Raw genomic sequence first — 18,782 nt, 5'->3', positions numbered from 1 at the left:
ATCGTTGTAAAAAACAATAAAGCATGGTTTCTTTCCACGAAATTTACAGGAGTGAATATGGTATTTTACCATTATAATCAAAAGATTTATCAAATAGTATACATCTCTTTTGTCCATGTTATCTTCAAAGAAACCAAACAATACATTTTTCCAAGCAATTCTTATATCACTTTCAATATTATTATGTATAAAATCACATAATCTCTGCCATAACAAATGAACATAAGGGCAATACCAAAATAAATGAATAACAGATTCAGGGCACTTGTTACAAAAACTACAGTCCGTGTTAATACCGATCTTAAATAGTTTGTTTATATACATTTTGGATGGGTAGAATTTATGTATCAATTTAAAAGATATTTCTTTAATTTTGTTTGTGATTAGATATTTGCTTGATTGGAGCCAGACATTTTTCCACGGTATATCATTAACAAACGTCAAAGACGAGCGGCACGATTGACGTCACGATGACGTCGCTGTGACGTTGACGTCTCGAGCGGGCCAGAAAAGCTGGTGCAGAGTGCGTGCGTGCGTGCGTGCGTGCATGCGTGGGTGCCTACGCGCAGAAGATGCTGAACATGTGGAAGGTTCGAGAGCTGGTGGACAAAGCGTAAGTAGCGACCCGCTAATGAGCAAAACTCAACTAAGCTAAGCTATGCTAAAGCCGGCTCGCGTCTGTGACGTCACGGCCGCCCGTCGATTCACTGTTGTTCGCCGCTACTTGGCTAGCTACCCAGATGGCTAGCTGCCACCCTTCTATAACCCACTTGTTTAGAAGGAAACATCTTTCGAGCTAAGTTTTACTACTTTGAGGCGAAGGTATTAGCTTAGCTACCTGGAATGCCGACCCCCCCCCCGCCCGCATTGTGACGTGAATCAGATGGGGGCAGCTAGCTTGGCTGCGGCCGCGATCTCAAGTGTTGCGGGAGCATCGCGCCCTTGTCTGGACTAGCACGCTCACGTCTCCTTCCTCGAAGCGTGGAAAAAAAAAAAAAGAACAAGAAAAAAAGTTGCAACTGGTCTCGCGTGTCATCACGTGCAGACGAGGCCCAGCTTGCGCGCTAAAACACAAAAGTCACAACATTAATGTCCTTTTTGATTTTTCTGATCGCCGTCATGGATGTCCCTCTCCAGTCCGGTTGTGAAATGGTTCAAAGAGCCTCGCCATATTGCACACATCAGGTGTAAAAAGATTCAGCGAAACAAATACACACGGGAGTCCAAATATGCTAAGTGGAGTAACGGTGAGATGGAAAAGACATCTGAGCTCACCCCAAACCAATGCAACATGCAAAACTATTTAGGTGATGTTGATTCCTTTCCTGTGTTGGTGGAGCTATTTAATGTGCCGTTTGGGCAACTGTGTGCCATGCAAATGCCGATGCGGAAGGAGTGACGCGTGTGTACTGCTTGCTGATTTGGGTTGTTTGCGTGTGTGCGTGCTCAACACCAGTACCAATGTAGTCATGAACTACTCCGACATCGAGTCCAAGGTGAGAGAGGCCACCAACGACGACCCCTGGGGGCCGTCTGGCCAGCTGATGGGAGAAATTGCCAGGTATGGAAAACACACACACTGAGGCCCACGCGCATGTTTGTTTAGCCGATGGCGTGTGCGTGTGCGTGTGCGCGAACAGGTCCACCTTCATGTACGAGCAGTTCCCCGAGGTGATGAACATGCTGTGGACCCGGATGCTGAAAGACAACAAGAAGAACTGGAGGCGTGTCTACAAGGTGAGCGGCCAGCCGTGTTGTCGGCTGGGAGACTTTTCAGCAACTGAATGTGACCCGGGTGGTGTGGTGGCAGGCGCTGCTGCTGCTGGCCTACCTGATTAGGAACGGTTCGGAGCGAGTGGTGACCGGCGCGCGAGAACATCTCTACGACCTGAGATCTCTGGAGAACTACCGCTTCACGGGTCAGCGGCCGCTCCTTCTCCCGGCCGCCGTTGTCTTCCCCCTTTTGAAACGTTTGCCTCGGACAGACGACAACGGCAAAGACCAAGGCGTCAACGTGCGTCAGAAGGTGAAGGAGACGGTGGAGTTGGTCCAGGATGATGAGCGACTCCGAGAGGAACGCAAGAAAGCCAAGAAAAACAAGGACAAGTATATTGGGGTGTCTTCGGACAGCGTGGGAGGAGGGAGCTTAAAGAGCGGTGAGTGGTCCCGCCCGCTCACACTTAAGTCGCCAATTTTGGCAACACACCTGTTTGCTCCGCTGTCGTCCTTCGCCGCATTGTCGAGATGGTCTCAGCCGGAGAACCGTTGAGGCCGCCACATAAAGAGTATTGGAGAGGAAGGGATGAGCGTGCTGGCCGTTCCCGCCTCCCCAATCGGCGCTCGGGGCTTTTCCGGCTGAAATCTCCTTGTGTGTCCGTGCGCAGCGTGTGAGCCGGAGCGAAGCAAATGGGAAGAGGACTGGGACAAGAGCCGGGCGGCATTCCCCTTCAGCGAGAAGCTCGGCGAGATCGGCGAGAGGATCGGCACCACCATCGACGACACCATCAGCAAGTTCCGCAAGAAGGAGCGAGACGACTCCCCGGACAGGATCAGGTAGTCGCGCGCTCTTTGGCGGCTGTTTTCATTTTCATGGGTGATTATTCACGTCACGCCCCTCTTCCTGCCGCCACGGTAGCGACAGCGAGGAGGACAGGACGTCCAGGAGCGGTCGTCCAGAAGCTCGCGAGTTCAAAGACGAGGAGGAAACGGTCAGCGCCAAGAGCGTCCACCTGACCCGGGCCACCGACGCCGGCAGCGCGCACAAACGCAACGGCACTCCTTTGGACCTGGGTGCCGCCGCCCACTACACCGGAGAGACGAGTCCCGATGACCAGCAGGTACGTCACTCGCCGTGACTTCAAAAAGACGTCGTCGTCCTTCCATGTCAAACGGCGTTTTGGTTGTTGGCGAACGCCGGTTGACTGCCGAATGGATAGCCGGCGCGACACGATGCTAGCTCGCTAGCTGTTCATCTACGACACCATCAAGGACGCTCGGCGGCCATGTTTAACCCCGCCCTCTCTCCGCTGGCTCAGCAGGTGTCCGGCCGGGGGCTGGCCGACCTCGTGGCCGTTGACTCTTCAGTCAATCGGAGCTGCGCTGTAGGTGAGTCTGCGCGTGCGTGCGTGCGTGCGTGCGCGCGTGTGTTACTGTGTGTGTCAGCGTGCGTGCATGTGTGCGCGTCCAATCAGGAGCCACCGCCAACGACCTCATCTGCGGCTTTGCTGACTTCTCGTCGCCGGCGGCGTCTGCCAGCCTGCCCGTCTCCACCGGTAAATTTTTTGCTCAACTTTGCTTCTTCCTCATTCATATTTTCTCATGCATCAACGGTGTGCGAGTTTTGAAATTCCGTTTTGTTTGATTGCTGTCAAATGTGAACATTCCGACAGATGGACGAGGCGAAATTGTGCTCATGTCATCATTTTGGCCTGACGTGACATCATTGAGGCTCATTTTGGCCTTTTTGCTCTCGTCCGAGTCGGGCGGCCTTGACCGCGACAATTTGGTGCGATTGCCATGAAATCGAGGCCAAATGGAAGTCACTCAAGTCGGTTTGGCTCAGAAATGTGGGCGGAGCTTGGCAAGCACGTTTGTGGACATTAAACAGGGAATACATTTTACATCCAACGCAATATTTTGGGCGGGGGCGTGTCAGATGTTGATCTAAGGTGGCGGACTCGTCTACATGCAAGCGTGTGTTCTGTCATGTGATCAGCCGCAGCACCGGCCAACGGGAGCGCAGAATTCGGAGACTGGCGCGCCTTCGCCAACCCGCCGACCACATCATCCAGCTCCGCCTCCTCCCAGCCGATCGCCGACTTGTTTGGCACCCCGCCCCCTTCTGACCACGCCTCCAAGCCCGCCTGCCTCCTCCCTTCCGTCGAGCTGTTTGACCTGATGGGCGGGGCGTGCCAGTCGCTGGCACTGAGCGCGTCGCAGAGTTTGACCTTCTCATCCGTCACCGCTCCCAATGTGCCGGCGTCTCGATCCCAGCAGGTGTGGAGCACGGCGCCATTTTGTTTTCATGTCTTGCTTCTCCCCGTTCACAACCTTGTCTGATCCGTTGGGGTTTTTTTGGTGTATGTGTGTGGCGTCAGCGTCTGGGAGCTTTGACGTCTGTGCCGCCCGCCGGACTCAAGCAGAAGGTCGGGGTCACAGGTCAGGGATCTTTAGGCTCCACCTGGTCCGACCCGTCCGTCAACATCAGCCTGGACTTCTTGTCGGCCAGCCTCAACCCCGCAAAGTCGCCGTCCACCCTCAACAACATGATGCAGCAGCAAGGTGGCGTGGCTTGCCTTGATTTGATTCATTCGGCGCAATTTTTAGGAAGAAGTCCAGAGGGTTGTGGCCGCAAGGCGGGGGGGACTGACTGGCAAAAAAGGCTCAAGTGGCCACCGCGTGTTTTTGGTTAAGCCAGCCAATATGGCCTCGGTTAGGAACACTTTTGCAAAATGAAAGCAAGGCTGAACTTTTGGGCCAGAATTCAAAAAGGCCTGCTTGTTGCAGCGCAAAGAGAATTTTCTGGCACAAAACCTTCAGGCCCCCGCTAGGAGAAGAAAAAAGCCTCCTAGAACAGCTGAACACGTTTGTGGCTACGTGAGAGTGCTGACATTGTTGGTCTTTGCAGGCGCGCCGCCCGTCCACGTGCGCTCCAACAACTTGGCAGGCTTGGACCTCACCCTGGGATCGCCGGCGCTCCCCATCGGACCTCTGGCCAATCCCGGCGTGACCTCGGCTGCCGCGCCGCCAATGATGACGAGGACAACGGGCGTGGCCGCTCCCGTCAGGATGGTGGTGCCGGGGCTCGGTGTGGGGGGTGTGCACCCCAACGTGATGACCTCGGCAGCAAAGCGCGACGCCTTTTCTAACTTGAGCAACTTGGGAAATTGAAGGAGTGCGTGCGTGTTGAAGTGAGGCAAGCGGAGGGAGGATCGTGTCCGAAGATGAGACTTGGCCACACGGGGTGCTGTGGGGAGGGGGTGGAGGGCGTTGGGGGGGTGTCTTGCCCCTCAGCACGCTGCACTTGCAAATGTGCTCCTTGGCCCTTCACACAACTCGCAACAAGTTTGCATGTTGGACCTTTGCGGCGACATGTCACGATGAGCCTCAAATGCGCTTGAACCTTTCCACGTCGCCTTGCTTGGACCTTTTGAATGTCCGACTGGCAAATATTTGAGAGGTTTCGGCACAACTTGCCAGGATCTGAAGAGCAAGATTCCCAAGCTGTGTGTGGCAGTAAATTCCAAGGCATTCCCGTGACTCATTTTGACATCACGAGACTGAGACAAGCTCAGCGGTGCGTCTTGGCCACCCAGCTTAATGTGACATCAGCAGGTGAGACTGCAAGACTCACCAAAAAGGCCTCCATCCTTCGCCCAAGGCGGGAACAGTGTGACAGAGAGGACAATAAAGAGCAGGTGGAATATTGAGTAGGAAACTTTTGGTAGTCAAGTTTGCTTCGGGGCTCTTTGTGGGTGTGTGTGTGCGTGTGTGTGTGAGATGAAGTGCATGCGCAAATGTGTGTGTTGTTAACACAGCTCAGCAGAGGCATTTTGTGTGTTCCATATGACCAAATCTTTAATTTGTTCCTCTCAGAAGGACACTTCTTCATGACTTGTCCTCATAAAGGCCATTGTTCATATTTGTGTTCCTTTTTCAGTACAAGCTTGTTGCTTACAATCGTGTACTTTGTTGAACATCCCATTAAATTATAAAAAGCTCTGTGAGTCGCAATGATCATTTTGACCGAGCACAATTACTTCTACGTTTCTGTTCTTGATTACATTTTTCAACTATCGAGTGTGGACTTTTCTCTGGAAACTTTACAGTCCTTGCTTTGTCAAAATCGACTGGTTACATTTTGTTCATGGTGCACATATGACAACGCAAAATAAATAAATCACAACTTGAGTGAAGAAAAGACAAGCGCACTTGAGATCTCCGCGTCCAAAGGCTTCTGCACATCAATTTGACGTCGGCCGTCGTGGTAATACCCCTCCTTACCTCCAGGCGGCGCTAGTCACTGGGTCGCTTTTGACGTCGAATAACGGCGGTCTTAGTGAATGAGAGTATTGACTTCGTCTTTGCGCTCTTCCATCCAGCCTGCCATTGTGTCCATGGAGGAGATGTGAACATAAAGCAAAGATTATTCAGTTCTAGAGAAATAGCTGTCTGGATCGAAGAGCGCAAAGACGAAGTAACTACTCTTATTCGCGAAAAAACGTCGTTATTCGTCTTCGCCGTCAAAGGCGACGCAGTGACGAGCGCCGCCGATGGCATGAAAGATATTACTTCTGCGTGCGTAGGAGGTCCGGAGTAGTTGGCGTCCTCATCTTTTCTATGGTCCGACGTGGTACGCACACATCGTGCAAGATGGGGTTGGGTTTCGGGCAAGTATCGTGTACCTCTTAAGTACAAAGTGTCAATAGTTTTGTCCATGGGTGTAAATAAGCATCTAGCTACACATTGGTGCATCTTCTGTGCGCTTTTTATTACCCCAGCATGAAAGTTCAACAATTCGACAACACAAAAGAGTCGTTCACACGAGCGCGTATGAACGAGCAAATGAGGAAAAGTTGGCCAATGAGCTCGCGGCGTGCATCGTGAGCGAACAAAGACGTAGCTCTCTATTGGCGGCAACGCGGCCAATCAACGCGCAGGTCAGCCTTGACGATAGTCGCAGGCCAATCGGATCCTACGCGGCACGCGATTGACAGCGCGACCTGTCGAATGGAAAGCTAAGAAGATATTTAGGGGCGTTTCCGCAAAGAGACTGTTTGCATTTTCCAGTAATGGCGGAGCAAGCAGAGAGCGAAGCTATCGGATTCAACGACAGCAGGTCAGAAAAAGGCCGAGTCGAGTGCTTGAGGTGACGCGACTGCTGCGTGATGTCGGACGCGTGCGGCTGCTGTGGAATCAACTCGCCAAATGGCTTTTTTGGCGTCAGAATTCGCGAAAGGCAGCCACAACATTTGCGGATGTATCATCGCAAGCTAATGTGCTAGCGGCTAACTGAGGCTAGCCTCGGCGCACGCGGCAAACCTCCGGACGAAAACTAAACTTTCCACTGCACTGCGTTTAACTTTGTCGATGTTGTCGCGCTTCCCCGCTCACGGCATACCCTCTTCTGTGGCAAGCATCGGTGAATGTGTTCCCAAGTTAGCTAGCTAATAGGCTGAGGCGGCTGCAATTGGCTGCGCTCCAGTGGAGCGTTTGGCGTTTCGAAGGCAAAAAGCGACAAAAAAACTTGGTTTGCTTTGGCAAGTCCTCACCAGTGTGGCAGTCAACAACATATTAGCCGAGGTCTCCAGTCAAGAACTAGACGATAGAAATTCACGCACATGCGTTGATGTAGTGTATTGTAGTTGTTGTTTTCCACTACTTAAGGACTGCATGTAAACAAAGATGAAGAATAGCAGGCCTTGCCTTCTGGCGCACCACGATGCAGTGACGTAAACATGAGGGCTGAAAAGGCAATGGTGCCCATAAGCAGCAGGCCTCTCGCATTCCAATCCACAGAGGGACAAAAAATGATTATTATACGATTGAAAAATGAACTTGACTTGTGCATGCTGCTTTCACTTCTTTCTAAATGGCTAAAATTCTACATTTTCATCTGAAAGCAAACTTAAGTATGCAGAATCTGGATCCAGCAAACTTGAATACTCTTAACACACTAAAATCAGATCAGACATGAGAATCATATTTGAAATCATAGTGCTGTCTTTTGCTTATTTGACGCAATCGTCACAAAATGGCGATCGAAATCCCATTAGAGTGATTGTGCTTCCTGACGCCACAATCACTCCATTGGGATTGTTTTTGTTCTCGGGCCTTTTTGCTTATCATGACGCCTGTTTGTTTTTTTGTGTGTGTTTTGCAGGATGGCCCAGCAGGCCGTACGGTTCCACGGCCCCGTGCCGACACCAGTTGCCTCACCCGCCCCCGCTGCGCCGGCTCCTTCCCAGACGCCTGTGCTGCGCGGCCCGCCACCCCTCCTCAGGCCGCCGCCCCCCCCCTTTGGAATGATGAGGGGACCGCCGCCGGCACGCCCTCCCTTCCCACGGCCACCCTTCGACCCCAGCATGCCCCCCATTCCACCGCCGGCAGGCTTGCCGCCTCCCATAGGACCACCCCACCTGCAGGTGACTTTTGTTCTGCACTTCTGGTTAGTCGACGAATCACCAACAGTCGCGACGATCGGGATCAAATTTGAATCGCGGCTTATCACACTAGCAAGCGACTCCTGTTTTAATTAGCGTCATAGGCTTCCAGCCTGAATTCTTGAAGGTATGTGCTAATTAAAAATCAAGGCAACGTCACATTTTTTGCTGCAAACGGTTTCTGTATTTTCAAAGTAGACTCTATGCTGACTTGAACTAATACCGATACACTGTCTGTAGTTATTTAGCACTTATGCTCACTCTCTTGCTGTTCAAAAAAACAAGCGGAGGCGGCTAGTGCGTAACATCGTTTTGTGGATGCAAAAAGGACAATGGCGGACTCGAACGAGAGCCCGCTCGCTTCAAGATATGCCAAGTTGAATTTTTTAAAAGTCTTCCATTTTCTCCAAAAGGGACGGGGCCTGGCGCCTTATAATGGAAAACACCTTTTTGTGGAGACCGAGTTCCAAAATCAGCCGACCACGCCCCGACGACGGCTGCCACTTTCGGATGGCTGATGTCGGGTTGGTGTGTTGAGGCCTCGCAGCTGATCTTTAACGCTCCAAACAGATGCAGCTTTACACACATGGCGAAGCAAGCCGTGCAAACAGAGCCGACACGTAGACATTTGCTTTGCGACGGGGGAAACTTCCGACTTGGGCGCACTTTTTCGAAAGCCCTAAAAAATCTGCGCTGAAGTCGGCCACAAACGTGATTCTTTTGACTGCGTTCACTTCATTGTTCAAATCCTCGCAAAAGGTTTTTTTTTTTTTTGTTAACTTGGTGCTTGTGGCGTCTTTCTTGCAGAGACCCCCGTTTCTCCCCCCGCCTTTGGGCAACCTTCCACCCCCTCCGGGGATGCTCTTTCCTCCCGGGATGCCACCGGGCCCGACCTCTGCGGGCCCCGCGCCCAACCCCACTGAGGAGATATGGGTGGAGAACAAGACGCCCGAGGGCAAGGTATACAAATCTGTGGATGCAGTTAGGTTGCACCAGGCTGACAGCGCTCTTGACCCCCCCAAAAGGCTTATTACTACAACGCTCGCACCAGAGAGTCGGCGTGGACGAAACCGGAGGGTGTGAAAATCATCCAGCAGGCGGAGCTCAACCCTGTGCTGGTGGCAGGGACGGGTACTGCCACAGCGGGGGCCCCTGGTGCCGGGGCCACCAGTATGGGGGCCTCTGGCGCAGGTGCTAGCGCCATGTGTACCATGAGCGCGGGGGCCACCGCAGTCGACAGCTCCAGCAGCATTAACACCACCGCCGGTGTGGCCGCCTCCTCGAGTACCCCGTCCTGCGCGCTCATCTCTGGTCCGAATCCCACCGCCACCTTGGACCCGTCTGTCACCATTGCAGGTTCTAACACACACACACACACACACATCGTCTGGGGGTGTCCAAACATGTACGTCTAATGGCTGCATTCAGAAAAATCCAAGGATGCAAGCAGAACTGATCGGATTGCTGGAAGAACTCTAATGAGAGAGCATAACGTGGGTTGTGGGCGGGACTTTGGGCACCCCTGACCTGCCTGCAAACACGCTCAGCTACACGCACGCACTGAGTCACACGCGTGCCGGCATTCTCTCCAGCAGCCAGCGCCGTGGCGGACCTCGCCACCACCGCGCCGACCGGTTCGTCGGCGGCTCCGGTCGCCGTGGTGACGGCGTCCACGGTGCCGTCCCCCGTCACGGCCGTGCAGACGGTTCCGCTGCTGCCCGCCGCCCTGCCGCACAGCGTGGCCCAGCCCGCCGCCGCCATCCCGGCCTTCCCGCCCGTCATGGTGCCGCCCTTCCGCGTGCCCTTGCCGGGCATGCACATCCCTCTGCCAGGTGAGAACAACGTGACAAACACATTTGCATGCACACTTGACACCGTCACCGGGGCAGCACCCTCATGGATGGTTTCAGGCCGATGCCAATGGCCATATTTGACTTGAAAACATCCTGAGAAATGATTTAATAAGAGAACACGTCCTCCAAGGCGGGACACGCAACAGCGACAAATGTTGCAGAACAAAAACGTGCCGAAAAGCAGCAAGTGAGCACTTTTGCTTCAGCTTGAGGCCATCGGTGTGCAGCCAATGAAGGCATTGACGTTCGCTTGCAGCTCTTTGACTGCTTGGTTTTCTTTGCCGCCAAGTGGCGATGTCCTTCGACCACTTTTTTTTGCGTATCAGAACAGAGAGAGAGAGGGAACTTTTCTCCAATTCATTTTGAAAACTTTTCCTGCTCGCAAAGTTTTGCGTCCGCCTCCGCCGGCCTGCCGATGCTGCAAGTGAGTCGCGTACGAGCTGCAGCGGCGAAGCCGTCTCACCGGGCAGCGAAGGCGTGCAGACGTTTGCGCAACGGTGCTTGTTTGTTCACGGTTGCAAAAATGCTCAGAAGTGTTCGCCCCCGTCCAATTTTTGCATGTTCAAAACATCTCTGCGACCTCAAACGAACACAGACGACTAACCGGCTTCGGGAAGGTGTGCAAACGCTGACGGGCCTTCGCCGCTCGGCAACATTTGGGCTCTCAGGAGACGAGCGAGCGTCTCTGTGCCGAGAAGGCCGACATGTTGCTCTAAAAGCGCCGCCGTTGTTGGCCGCCATTGTTGGCACCTGCGTGTCGGATAGAGCGGAGCGCCATCTTGTGGGCAAACGACGCCATTTGTGTGAGTGCGGCGCTGAATTGCATGTACTCTTTCTCGATTATGACGATGAAGGCCTGATATGAATCGTGGTCACTTTTCGCCAACATTGAGAAAGTCTGGAATTTCACACTGCAAACGCTCAACTATTTGGATGCGACACATTTGAAAATCACTTTGATGTGTTGCGCTCCCTTTGCAGCCGCCGCCAAGCAACACTGCACTCTTTAGCCCCGCCCCCTTTGCCTCATGTAGAAGGCTGTCAAAAAGTGTTCACATTTTGCAAAAAGCCGATTGTGCTTGCTTCCCTCTCCTCCTCCTCATGCTGTCGTGCGAGGGCGCTAAATGTGTCTTTTGCGGTAACCCCTTACCAGGGGGACACTCATGCACGCCACAATCTTGTGTCTGTCGTTTCATTTGGCATCCACGATTCGCCAATTCTCTCAAAATTGCTTCGTCTTGCACTTCCCCCGCTGGCTGCATGCCTGTCTGCAACGCACATGCGCAGGCTCGCTAATGTGGGTCATCTCTGATGTAAAACAGAAGCATTGTGGGTCCCGTAATTGAGTGAGGCCCATGTTAGCGTTAGCAACCGAGCCTGAAAGGTCGGGCTTATTTCACAAAATGACTCAAGATGGTGTCAACTTGATGATAAAAAAAAGGGAAGAACGTTGCTGCTGATGCCCGATGTCATTTAGGACAAGGGACTGTCGTGTCTGGAAGCTAGCTGTAGTTAGCACACGCAGGCTAACTCCAGTCGTGGTTCGCCAACATATTGGAGCATCTACTGTTAATTAGGGCGGCCTTGGTCACTCCTGTGTCTGTGGGACTCGCGCCCGCCTGCCCACACACGCGCACAGGAAGACGGCGTATGTGTTGCTGGTGTCCACCACCAATTAGATGCTTGCTTGTGCGCTGTTGTTGTTTTTGTTGCAGGTGTAGCAATGATGCAGATAGTTGGCGCTCCCTGCATAAAGGCGGGCCCCGGCGCCAACGGTAAACGCACCCGCCCGCTAGATGGCATGCTAGTCTGTCGCCTCCGCTGCACTCCTCTTTTGCTGCGCCGCCATTCAGCCACACAACACGCACCCCACGTTTCGTGGCTTTTTTTTGCAAGCACACGTGCGGTTTGAGTGTATAGTTTGTGTGTGTGTGTGTGTGTGTGTGTTTTAGGTGGAGGAAAGTAGACGATGCCGTGCACGTTTTTAAAAAATGTTTTTTTTTTTTTGGGGAGGTGGGTGCGCGTGCCTTTGGTTTGTGTGCTTCTCTGAATTCTTGTTCCCGTCATTCTGTTCATTTTCTTTCTGGTCCTTTGATGTGAGATGAGAACATTGGAAGCGTTTCGTCGTCGTCTTCCCCTTTCATGTGCACGCGCACCGAGTAGTCGGTGGAAGAAGACGTGTGCTCGTTAACGTTGTGCCCCTCGTCCCGCCCCCTCAGGAATGTTGCCCAGCTTGGGCCCGCCCCTGATGTCCATGATGCACCCTCAGTTGGCGTTGTCGGCAGCCCCCGCCGCCGCCTCCATAGCCGCCGCTACGCTGCAGCTGCCCGAGTGGTCCGAGTACAAGACGGTAGACGGAAGGACGTACTACTACAACAATCGCACCCTCGAGTCCACCTGGGAGAAGCCGCACGCCGTGCTGGACAGAGGTGTGTACACGCTTACGCACCGATTCTTCTTCACCTTGCTTTTGCCCCAAAATGTCACCCCGAGATCAATTTGTACGGGGGTGGGGGATGAAACCGCTGGTTTTGACCGTAAGGAGACGAAATCACATATCTGTTCTCAGAAAAATCAGTGATCAAGTAAAATGTCGATTTGTAACAAGTCACCATGGGTGTGTCCGCCACTGCAACTAAAGTTCTTTGGATGTGCAGAAAAAGAAGTAGAGAAGGCCAAGGAGCGTCTGGCGCAGGAGGAAGCGGAGGCCATGGAGATGGAGGAGGAAGAGGCCAAAATTCTCAACATGAACAATGAAAAGCAGGTAACGCCAACACAGCAACAAACTGCACCTTTTTTGTTTTAAACCCGCACCAGAAAAGCGTTTGACAATCAGCTCATTCAAAATCATTTGCTTTTTTTTTTCCAAAATTCTCTGGATCCCAAACGAACCCCCCAAGCATCAACTTGCATCACCAGCCATTACATTTTTGGCGAGTTGAGGCCGCAATTATTTGCACTCCACTGTTATTTACCCATTTCCGTTTTGTAAAGAGAAATATATATTTTCAAGTCATTGTTTTTTATTTTCCCCCTCATGTAAAAAGAACGAGGGAGGCACCTTCGCAGGAACAATTCTTCCTGTTTCTGCACAAGTCAACTGAAAGGAATGCTTTTGTGTCTTTGCCAAAGGAACGCAAAGAAGAAGAAATGAGCGAGGAAGAGAAAGCGGCCCAGAAAGCTCGCCCGGTGGCCACCAACCCCATCCCGGGAACGCCGTGGTGCGCGTCCACGCCAGCTAGCAGCAGTGAGCAAGCAGCGGCCGTGCTAACTGATGTTTCCCACCAGGTGCGTGGTGTGGACGGGCGACGAGCGCGTCTTCTTCTACAACCCGACCACCCGGCTGTCCATGTGGGACCGGCCCGACGAGCTGCAGGGACGCGCCGACGTTGACAAACACATCCAGGAGCCGCCGCACAAGAGGTGCTTGGATGACACCAGGAGGACAGGTGACCCACAGAAACAACCGCTTTCATCGTGCGTGTGCATGTATACGTTGTAACTGTGTGTGTGTTTGAGCAGTGTTCAACAAGGAGGAGCCGGACCTGGCCCCCTCTACGGACGATGTCCCCGACGACGAGCCCTCCAAATCCAAGAAGAGAAAGTCAGTCGGTCGGTCGGTTCGGGCAAAAGCGATCATCCGTTTAATTGGTGTGACACGGGTACGCTTTCCTTTTTTTTTTTTTTGCCACACAGGAAGGAGGACGCGAACGAGGCGGACACGGAGAAGGAGGCCGTGATGGAGGCGGAGCTGCGGGCGGCCCGCGAACGAGCCGTGGTGCCTCTGGAGTCCCGGATGACGCAGTTCAAAAACATGCTGCTGGAGCGTGGGGTAGGCGGCACCTTTGGCGACGTTCGGAGAGAAAACCGTGGACGTTTCCCACTACCGTATTTCCCGGGCCATAGGGCGCTCTTTAAAGTCCCTAATCTTGCCCAAAACAAACAACGCGCCCATTATATGGACTAAGCATCACTCGCGACCATCAACCCTTTTACTCATCGGGCTGTTCGGAGTGCATGTTAGCACACCCTGCTGGACAAAGTCTGAGTCATTTATGCTTCAAATTGACCGTGACTTATACATTATGTGACTTTTGTGTTTGGGTGATGGTGTAGGAGAAAGCTGGACAAAAGGGCAGCTGTCCACAATGTTGTAGTCGGTCTTATCATTCATGTTATTGCAAGCAAGAAACGTCCCAGGTTTAGACAACAGACTGCAAAAAGCCCAAAGCACAACAGCACATCTCCCTAAACAGCCATGTGATTGGCTGAGTCTGAGTGGCTCCCAACAAGCCATTGCTATAATCTTTTTGTGTTATTTTTATTTCTTTTGGGTATTTAGATGGCATGAGAGATACATGTTTTGAGTTCATCTTATTTCTTTGTTTCATTGTTTGCTTGTATGCTGAGTTTTTTTGGGGGTTTTGATTTGAAACCAGTGAAGTCCCTCCCCTGACGTTGTCTGGTAGACTATTGCCAAGACACCTTTTATTGGTTAGAGTCATTGTTATTGGCAGTGATTCCTAATAGTTTCATGACATCTGTCATTGAAACGGGGTGATACCTTTGGCAACGTTCCCTTAGGGGATTGAGTCCTGGTGAGCTGGCATCAGCTAGCGAGAGCAGCTGAGCTAGCGCCTTGTTATGCGGCGCGCCTAGTATATGCATTAAATACGGAACTAGCACCTTCAGCTGGTGTTGCGCCCTTTGATGCAGCGCGTCTTAAGGCCGTAAAAATACGGTAATTCATTCTTGTCACTTTTTTATTTATTTATTTTGTATTTTTTTTGCGTGCACAGGTATCGGCTTTCTCCACGTGGGACAAAGAGCTTCACAAGATTGTCTTCGACCCTCGATACCTTCTGCTCAACCCCAAAGAACGCAAGCAGGTCATCCGCGTCTGGTTCTTGTGGTCTCGCCTCCAGCCCGGTTCCACGTTGTCTGTGCGCTGGCAGGTGTTCGACCAGTACGTCAAGACGAGAGCGGAGGAGGAGAGGAAGGAGAAGAAGAACAAGCTGATGCAGGCCAAAGACGACTTCCGGCGGATGATGGACGAGGCCAAGCTGACGGCCAGGTGAGGGAGCCCCGCTCAAGTCACCCATCTCGTTATGCGTGCCGGCGAGGCGTCATCTGACGACCTCCGGCGCTTTGGCAGGACCACCTTCAGCGAGTTTGCCGTCAAACACGGCCGAGACGCTCGATTCAAGAGCATCGACAAGATGAAGGACAGGGAAGCCATCTTCGTCGAGCACATGGCGGCCATGAGGAAGCGCGACAAGGACGACTCCAAGTCCAGAGTGGACAAGGTAAGGAGGCACGCCGTCGGGGAGGCGCCCCGCCCCCGCCCACCATCGAGCGGCGGACTCACGAGAGCTTGCGTGCCGGCCGCAGGTGAGGCAGGACTTCTTCGAGATGCTGAGCGACCAGCACGTGGAAGGCGGGCAGCGTTGGAGCAAAGTCAAGGAGAGGATGGAGACGGACCCACGCTACAAGGCGGTGGAAAGCTCCGCCCTCAGGGAGGAGTTCTTCAAGCAGTACCTGGACAAGCAAGCCAAGGTCAGTGCTCCTTCACTCAGAGCTGGGCACTTGACCCTCTTTTGCGAATGTCGCAGCGTTCGCCTGCTGATGATGTTGCGCGTTCTAATATATGTTTGTCACTCCTGTTAAAAATAAATAAAGTACATTGACTGCTACTTTTGCGAGGATCATCCTTTTTTTTTGGGTTGTGTCTTCTGCGCGCCTGTCGAAAGACGTCGCGTCAATGTTCTGAATCACACTGGTTAAGGGTCAAGGCGAAAGCATGCAAATGGTTTCTTCAGAAATAGTTCGCAGACATCGTATTCAAAGAATGTTGCAGCCCGAGTGAACCACTGCGTTGTTGCGAGTTGGGCGGGAAGTGACGTCGGAGTTGCGGTTTTTTTATTTGATCAAAATATGCAAATTGCACAGCTGGGGGTAAGAAAAAGAAAAACACAAATCAATGAGAGAAATACGCAATTGAAGCTTGACATCATCAACAGATGCAAGTAAGCACGCGCTTTTGACGATTTTTGTCCTTGTCAGTTGAGATGAACTTTTGGCCGCAATCGCGACCACATCACACGCACGGGGGCCGATTCGTGGGCCGGCCTAACGCCTCTTTTTTTCACGATGAAGACGTGGCTCTTTGATGACGCGACATCAATGATCATTCGTTGACGAGACGGGGCAAAATTGTTAGCGTGCGGTCCGTCAGACGCTCCAATTTGATGACATGCCTTCCTCTTGTACGTCATCTGTCGATGCCGGCGAAACCAATCCTGGTTTGGGCACGCCGCCTCTGGTTGTTGTCGTCTTTGTTTATTTGTGACTGGCGCGGCGTGCCGTTGTGGTGGCGTAGAGCCTGGACCTGGAGAAGGAGCGCGAGCTGGAGCGTCAGGCTCGCATCGAGGCCAGCCTGCGGGAGCGCGAGCGTGAGGTCCAGAAGGCCCGATCGGAGCAGACCAAAGAGATCGACCGCGAGAGGGAGCAACACAAGCGGGAAGAAGCCGTCCAGCACTTCAAAGCGCTCATGTCCGACATGGTGAGGCACACGTGGCGCTCATGCGCCCGGCGCCAGCAACGCAAACGCGTTCCACCTCGTTCGTCTTTGTGCCGGCAGGTGCGCTCGTCGGACGCCGCCTGGTCGGACACGCGGCGGAACCTTCGCAAAGACCACCGGTGGGAGTCGGCGTCACTTCTGGAGCGCGAGGAGAAGGAGAAGCTCTTCAACGACCACGTGGAGGCGCTGGCCAAGAAGAAGAAGGAGCACTTCAGGCAGCTGCTGGACGAGACCACCGTGGTGAGCGTGCGTTTGGAGCCCGCGCTCATTTGCAGTCCCACGCAAAAGTTTGACGAGTGCGATTAAGCGACGTTGCTTCGGCAGCTCTTTAAATTTGAGTGACACCATCGAGCGCCGATTGGCCGTCAGCCGTGCCGTTTTTGTCGAGTTCCCGGACGATCATCTGCAGACAAAACGGATCGGCTCGATGGTGACGCCCACACCGGCTTTATTTTGCAGATCACGCTGACGACCACGTGGAAGGAGGTCAAGAAGGTCATTAAGGAGGACCCTCGATGTATCAAGTTCTCCTCCAGTGACCGAGTAAGGCTTGGCGCTGACAAATGATGCGCTTGTCACTCTCTGAGCGTCTGCCTCGGGTCTGCAGACCAAACGCTCCCGGAGGCCATCGAGCACTTTCTGACCTTCCATTAAGTGTGTGTGTGCGTGCGTATGGATGGATATCAATGCGTTGATGTTCTTTTTCTTGCAGAAGCGACAGCGCGAGTTTGAGGACTACATCAAAGACAAGTACATCACCGCCAAAGCAGACTTCAGAACTCTCCTGAAGGAGACCAAGTTCATCACGTACAGGTCCGTGCCTCCGCCGCACCTTGTCAGTCAGTCGGTGGCTTAACACCTGTGTGATGGTTTGCCGCGTACGCCAGGTCCCGAAAGCTGATCCAGGAGTCGGAGCAGCATCTGAAGGACGTGGAGAAGATCCTGCAGAACGACAAGCGCTACCTGGTGCTGGAGTGCGTTCCCGAGGAGCGCCGCAAGCTCATCATGTTCTACATAGAGGACCTGGACCGCCGCGGCCCCCCCCCTCCTCCCACTGCCTCGGAGCCCACGCGACGCTCCACAAAGTGACGCCTGATTCTCGCCACCGGCCGGTGGGGGGAAGAAACTGCTCCAAATTGCCAACTTTCCCTGGGAATTGATGGCAAACGTTTTCCAGACAAACGTGCAGAATAGTACGAGGACATTTGCAGCCATGGCAGCGAATTGAAAGCTCGCGACACCAAACGGAAGAAAAAACTGCTAAATCGGGCCACTCGTGAGCTGAAGTATGACTGGACTTGCATGAAGTTTGCTTTTGAGGACAACCTTTCTGCTTTCTTGCCATCAATTGTCACGGAAAGTTTCCAACTGGGCTCCATTTTACAAGTTTACTGGAAGCTTGTCCAAGTTTCGACGGAGCACGCCCCTCACCAGGTCGCCTTTGACCCGTCACCTCTGCCTTGCGGGAAGACGACGACGAAGAGGCTGCTTTTGTATGATAGCTCATGTAAATCATCTTGCGTGCCTGTGAGTGTGTGTGTGTGTGTGCGTGTGTGTTTCGGAGGTGAGGTGAGCCGAGCCCAAGCCTGACAGTGCCGCCACCGTCTGGAATGTTCCCCAAGTTGTCGCCACGTCCTAATAAACTCCACTTCTTGTCGTTTTCAAGCTCTGAAAATGCTCCCTCATGCGAAACAAAATATGGAGCCATCAAACAGAAAATTAACGAGTGCAAATCGTCATAAAGATAAAGATGTCCTTTAATAGTCCCACAATGCATGAAAATAAGCAAACAAAGTAAATAAACATTCCATGTAAATGGGTAATATAAGTAAATAACAAAAAAACAACAATATGTCAAATAATTACAACCAAACGTGAAAGAGAATGCAACCTAAATGATGTTTGCCAACATGAAATGGATTACCAGCAAATGAGTTTAAAAAGAAAACAAGTAAATCATGCCACATTCCAGGGAAATGGCGAGTCGGAGAATAAATCGATCGTGACGTCACAGTTGCTTCGATCTGACGTCACTCGACAATGGCACCCACATGCTGAGAAAGACCGCAAGATTAGAAACATCCATTTCGTTATAACGTTAAACAAACGCGATTTGTACTTACAATTTAAAGAGATCAAAATGTGTTTTGAGGGACACAAGCAAACGAAAAACGAACTTGCCACTTT

General features: G+C 52.5%; 2 protein-coding genes across 5 annotated transcripts; both read left to right on the top strand.

The window, feature by feature from the left end:
- Positions 1–464: 464 nt before the first annotated feature.
- LOC148320673 (clathrin interactor 1-like) lies at positions 465–5,721 on the top strand. Of its 2 annotated transcripts, none has more exons than XM_088280365.1 (12): positions 465–613; positions 1,457–1,561; positions 1,641–1,737; positions 1,811–1,919; positions 1,986–2,156; positions 2,385–2,553; positions 2,636–2,837; positions 3,039–3,105; positions 3,192–3,272; positions 3,716–3,996; positions 4,098–4,281; positions 4,628–5,721. In XM_088280365.1, the coding sequence occupies exons 1-12, from the start codon at positions 573–575 to the stop codon at positions 4,888–4,890; spliced, it is 1,770 nt and encodes a 589-aa protein (XP_088136491.1). In that variant the 5' UTR covers positions 465–572; the 3' UTR covers positions 4,891–5,721. The 2 variants fall into 2 exon arrangements, with proteins under 2 accessions (XP_088136491.1, XP_088136490.1); XM_088280364.1 differs by having other exon boundaries at positions 3,036–3,105.
- Positions 5,722–6,748: 1,027 nt separating this feature from the next.
- Positions 6,749–18,260, top strand: tcerg1b (transcription elongation regulator 1b (CA150)). 3 transcript variants are annotated; one of them, XM_088279376.1, is made up of 21 exons: positions 6,749–6,838; positions 7,883–8,144; positions 8,970–9,122; positions 9,188–9,518; positions 9,758–9,994; positions 11,731–11,790; positions 12,235–12,444; positions 12,673–12,779; positions 13,148–13,236; positions 13,304–13,464; positions 13,538–13,619; positions 13,712–13,847; positions 14,815–14,904; positions 14,971–15,089; positions 15,171–15,321; positions 15,407–15,571; positions 16,395–16,577; positions 16,656–16,835; positions 17,055–17,138; positions 17,308–17,408; positions 17,483–18,260. In XM_088279376.1, the coding sequence occupies exons 1-21, from the start codon at positions 6,792–6,794 to the stop codon at positions 17,682–17,684; spliced, it is 3,150 nt and encodes a 1,049-aa protein (XP_088135502.1). In that variant the 5' UTR covers positions 6,749–6,791; the 3' UTR covers positions 17,685–18,260. The 3 variants fall into 3 exon arrangements, with proteins under 3 accessions (XP_088135502.1, XP_088135501.1, XP_088135503.1); XM_088279375.1 differs by having other exon boundaries at positions 9,755–9,994; XM_088279377.1 differs by lacking the exon at positions 11,731–11,790 and having other exon boundaries at positions 9,755–9,994.
- Positions 18,261–18,782: the final 522 nt, after the last annotated feature.

This window comes from Idiotropiscis lumnitzeri, chromosome 17 (genome assembly GCF_059441095.1).
Source record: "Idiotropiscis lumnitzeri isolate Australia: NSW breed Sydney's pygmy pipehorse chromosome 17, RoL_Ilum_1.0, whole genome shotgun sequence".
Taxonomy (NCBI): Eukaryota; Metazoa; Chordata; class Actinopteri; order Syngnathiformes; family Syngnathidae; genus Idiotropiscis; species Idiotropiscis lumnitzeri.
Note: the sequence above shows the minus strand (reverse complement) of the source record. Positions and strands in the feature narration are given on the sequence as shown.